The 4,650-nt window shown below is 56.8% G+C and overlaps 1 protein-coding gene across 3 annotated transcripts; it reads left to right on the plus strand.

Annotated features, from left to right (window-relative positions):
• Nucleotides 1–972: 972 nt before the first annotated feature.
• FXYD1 (FXYD domain containing ion transport regulator 1) lies at nt 973–4,624 on the plus strand. Of its 3 annotated transcripts, none has more exons than XM_006764974.2 (7): nt 973–1,089; nt 2,198–2,262; nt 2,731–2,763; nt 3,235–3,309; nt 3,453–3,489; nt 4,344–4,393; nt 4,581–4,624. In XM_006764974.2, exons 2-7 carry the CDS (start codon nt 2,202–2,204, stop codon nt 4,601–4,603), a joined length of 279 nt encoding a protein of 92 aa, XP_006765037.1. In that variant the 5' UTR covers nt 973–1,089; nt 2,198–2,201; the 3' UTR covers nt 4,604–4,624. The 3 variants fall into 3 exon arrangements, with proteins under 3 accessions (XP_006765037.1, XP_015420249.1, XP_006765036.1); XM_006764973.2 differs by lacking the exon at nt 973–1,089 and adding an exon at nt 1,146–1,209; XM_015564763.1 differs by lacking the exons at nt 973–1,089; nt 3,235–3,309; nt 3,453–3,489; nt 4,344–4,393; nt 4,581–4,624 and adding exons at nt 1,099–1,209; nt 2,929–3,198.
• Nucleotides 4,625–4,650: the final 26 nt, after the last annotated feature.

Consider the following 4,650-nt stretch of genomic DNA (forward strand, 5'->3'; position numbering starts at 1 on the left):
AAGGGCATGTACCTTGGTTGTGGGCATATCCCCAGTGGTGGCTGTGCAGGAGGCAGCTGATTGATGTTTCTCTCTCATTGATGTTTCTAACTCTCTATCCCACTCCCTTCCTCTCTGTAAAAAATCAATAAAGTATATTTTTTTTAAAAAGGGGAAAAAAAAGAAAGAAAGAATCCCTTGCCTAGTTAAAAAAAAAAAAAAGAGTGTGTATCTTTGTGACCGTTTGTAAGCAGGGCTAGGGTGGGCTGTGTCTTTGATTGTGCCTATGTACAGGTATACATCTGAATGAACATGGGTGAGCAAATGTGTTTGTCTTGGTGTTTTGTGACTGGTGTAAGAGGTGCTGGTTGTGTGTGTGTCTTTGGGTTTCTCTATGAGTGTGTTATTCTGTGTGTGTCTGCCTGTTTGTATGTACACGCATACATGTGTTTGTGTGCTTTTTTGCCTGTTTATCTGGGTCTGTGGGTTTCTCTGTGTGTGCGCACAGGCACATTCCTGAGGGACTAAACAGTCAGCAGTGATCAACACGTACACACACTGAAATGTCCCCCCAACAGTCCCGTGCTGCTTGTTGGCCGGGGCTCCGAAGAACACTGGAGTCTGGGTCAGTGGGATCCTCAACACTCAGGCTAGGTGGCCTTCGGCTCCATTTAAGCCCAATTCCCAGGGAACAGCACAGAAAATGATTGATACCCCTCAGTCCAGCTCAGAAGCTGTCTGAGACAGGCCTGAGGCATGTGCGTGTGCGTGTGCGTGTGCGTGTGCGTGTGCGTGTCTGCAATCCAGTCCTCTCTGCCAGGACCTCCTTTCTCCAGCTTTCCAAAACGTGGCTGTCTACTGTTCCTCTATCTGAGCGGAGAGAGTTAACTTAGCGGGCCAGGGCGGTCTGGGCTGGGGGCCGCCCCCTGGCCCCCCTCCAGCACCAGCTCCAGTTACAGCTGCTGGTTGGGGAGGGCATAACTGGGGTGGGGCTGGGAGGGGACATCGCTGGGGGCGGTGCATCCAGCTCTGGGCCAGGGGGTCCAAAGTGCTTGCCCGGTCACAGCCAGACTTGGGGGCCTGCTTCCAGCAGGGGACAGCCTGATTGGGGTGAGCGTCCCCTACCCCTCCCCTCCCCGCCTCACCCCTCGCCTAGCTGGGCAGCCTATTTTGGGAGCAGGAGTGGCCAGTCCCTGGCTTCCCAGGCAGGCCAAACCTAAGAGAAATGCAGTATGTTTGGGACACTGGCTTGTCCCGGGGGTGGGACTATGGGTGCCACTTCTCCCTTCCTTGCTGTTGCCCCCTGGCTGGTGTGGGTTATGGACATTTATGTGTGTACGTTGGGTTGCGTCACTGTTTGGGTGCACTGGAGGCCTAGATGAGGAGTAATATATGCCTGACTGTGTCTCCACCCCATATCCTTCTCCAACTGGAAGTGTAGGGGTACCGGACGGGTGCTGTATCCATTTCAGCCCCAGTGTGTGTGTGTGTGTGTGTGTGTGTGTGTGTGTGTGTGTGTGTGCGCGCGCACTCCTCTGCCCCTGGCATCTGTCTTTGACCTCATGTCACTTGCCTGGTGTTGTCCACTTGTGAAAGATGTCACCCAGAGGTGGGTGGAGGGGATATTTTTCCCTTTTCTCATTGTTTCCAGAAGAGGAGAAGAGGTGGCCTTTTCCCCAGCAGGATTGTGCCTGACCCCAAGGAGGGGAAGGAAGGCTGTTGCCATGGTGGCCTGTACAAGGCAAATTCCTCCAGAGTGAAGTAGGAGATATTTATACCCAGGGTCAGGCAGAGAGCGGCTGTCAGGGCCAGGGCAGCAGAGCTGGGATATTTCGGACACAGCACGGCCATGGTGGACAGATGGGCCCTTGGCATTGTTTGTCCCTTGCAGTGTATATGTCTGTCCATCTGGGTGGAGTGAGGCCTCCCGCTCCACTGGAGTGGGTGGGGAAATCTGCAGCCTGCTGTGGGGATGCCCAGCCTGCAGGAGATCCCCGTGGGCAGTGTGTGTTTCACCCCCATCCTTGTGGCCATGTGACCCCATTTTGTGGGTTGATTTGGTGACACTATGTCCTGTGAAGCAGGGGGTGCCCCTGTTACTCAAGGTGCATGCCAAATGCTTTTGGAATTAAGTCCCTCTCTGACTTAACCCCTTGGGTTCAGGCCCCAGCGGTAGGGGAACAAGGGTACACATTTCCTAACTCTTGGTGTCTCCCAGGACAATGGCATCTCTCGACCACATCTTGGTTCTCTGTGTGAGTCTCCTGGCCATGGCTAGAGCAGGTGAGCCTGGGGAGACAGCCCACTACCCACCTCAGACCCAGGGTGGCAGGAGTTGGGGAAACCCTGCTAGAGAACCAATTTGGAGACTCCAACCTAAGCTGAGTCAGTTGGGGCACTGGGAAAGTGGGGGTCTCACATGGGGTCCAGTAACAGCTAGTACGTGGGGGAGGAGGGAGGGTGCCCAGGTCAGGCAAAGGGTGGGGAGGTGGCTGGCTTCCCCAGGGTGATGGGATCAGAGACAACCTGTAATGAGATGGGAGCGGGAACAGTTAGGTGCGTCCTACCCCACCCAGGGCAGTGCAGAGAAGGTAGCTAAGACCCAGAGAGGGCGGGTAGCTTGCTCAGGGTCCAACTGTTCCCCAACTCTCAGCCCAGGAAGGTAGAGCCCCCAGAAGGGTCTGTTTATGCCCTTCCTTGTCCAAGGAGCCCAGGAAGCATCCAAGCCCTGATTTCTCTTTCTCTTTCCAGAAGCTCCACAGGAACATGACCCATTCACCTACGGTGAGGGAGGGGGAGCATCTGTCTTTGGGAATTGGGGTAGGGGGGCTGGGTTTGCCTGTCTTGTCCTCATATTCTCTCTCTCTCTCTCTCTCTTTCTGTGTGCCTCTGTCTCTCTATTTGATCCCTCTCTGTTTCTCTGCTTCTCTTTCACCTTTTACTTCTCAGTATCTTGCGGCCCATCCTCTGCTGCTTCCTGCCCTTTCTCCTCTCCCTGTCCCCCTCATCCTCTCCACCATCCTTCCGGCTCCCTTGTTCCCTACTCCTCCCTGCACTGCCCACCTCCTTCCCTTCCTTCACTCTCCTCTTCCTGATCCATCGCCTCCGTCCTCCCATATCTGCTCCTTTCTGATTGATCTTCTTTCTCCTCTCCTCCTACCCATCCTTCCTCCTTGCTCCCTCCTCCCCATTTTGCCCTTCTCTTATCCTTCTTCCTCCCCTCCCTGGCCTCACCCTCCTCCCTGCTGCCCATAGACTATCAATCCCTGAGGGTCGGAGGCCTCATCATCGCCGGGGTCCTCTTCATTCTGGGAATTCTCATCGTCTTCAGTGAGTACCCCCACTGCCTCCAGCCCGGTTCGCCCGCCTTACACCCAAGTCACCCTCGCTAGCAGCCCCGGAGCCACAGTGGCCCTCGGTGCCCGCCTCGAGCGGACTCTCAGCCCTGTCTTCCCCCCGCACCCTACCCACAGGCAGAAAGTGCCGGTGCAAATTCAACCAGCAGCAGAGGTAAGAGGCCCTCCCAGCGCTCGCTCACATGCTCCCGCTCTACGGGGGCTCTGAGGGCGAAGCGGAAGCCCTCCCAACCCACAGCCAGAGACCCGTCAGCAAATCTGTACCAAGCACCTACTAGGTGCCACGCCGCAACCCGGGTCCTGGGACCAAGCAATGAATTCCCTGCCCTCCCTGCCCGGCTGAGCTCCCAGCTCCGGGGCGGCGGCTGGAGGTGCCAAGTGCTCCCCAAATAAAAAGTCAGGAGCGCGGGGCGCGCTGCGAACGCGCCACGGAGGAGTGAGATCACCGCTTGGCGGCCCAGTTTAGCTCAGTCTTGTTGCTCGCTCTTTGATTCGTCGTTAAATAAGATTGTAAATCCCAGACAATGCGTAAGAGCAAGTACCTTCTCCATGTTAAAACAGTTACAGATGTTATTATAAATAATAGCCGGGGCTCACTGGGCGTGTCCCACGTGCCAGAGGCCGTTGCGTTGTATCTTATTCACCCTCCGCGCCACCCCTCCGAGTAGCTGCTGTGTTAACCTCGTTTTACAGGGAAGAAAACCGAGGCACGGGGGTAAAATCACTCGCCCGAGATCATCCAGCTGGATGAGGCCATCTCGAGGCAGTCTGCCCTCAATCCCTTTGGTCGCCCGCCCCCACCCACTCCCAGTCCTTTCCCCGGAGGTACTCACTGGTGCCCGCAGGAGCGCCTCCCGGGGGCCCCTGAATTCGGTCGGAGCCCAAGCCTGCTCCTTGCCCACCGCGGCCTCAGGGCACACGGGTCTGCGGAACGAGGGCTGCCTCTGAGGGATCTGGGAGTGGCCGCCCGCTTTTCCCATTCCCAGTTCCTCTGCTTCTCTGTTCCAGGACTGGGGAACCTGACGAAGAGGAGGGAGCTTTCCGCAGCTCCATCCGCCGTGAGTGTGGGGAGACTTCGGGTGTTTGGGGGTGAGGGTTGGTTCCAAGAACCGCATTCCTGGCCCTCCCCGGGCGTGTGGAGGATGGGATTGATCTCAAACTGGAGGGCGGGGAATTTCTCTGCCGCTCCCCACTCCACAGGGACCGGGGTACCCTCCTGACACCCGAACTCTGTGTTCCCCTCAGGTCTGTCCAGCCGCAGGCGGTAGAGACACCTGGCGCCATGGAACCCAGCCAGGTCTTGCAGCTCGGTCTA

The sequence above is a fragment of the Myotis davidii genome, unplaced genomic scaffold (assembly GCF_000327345.1).
Source record: "Myotis davidii unplaced genomic scaffold, ASM32734v1 scaffold681, whole genome shotgun sequence".
Lineage (NCBI taxonomy): Eukaryota > Metazoa > Chordata > Mammalia > Chiroptera > Vespertilionidae > Myotis > Myotis davidii.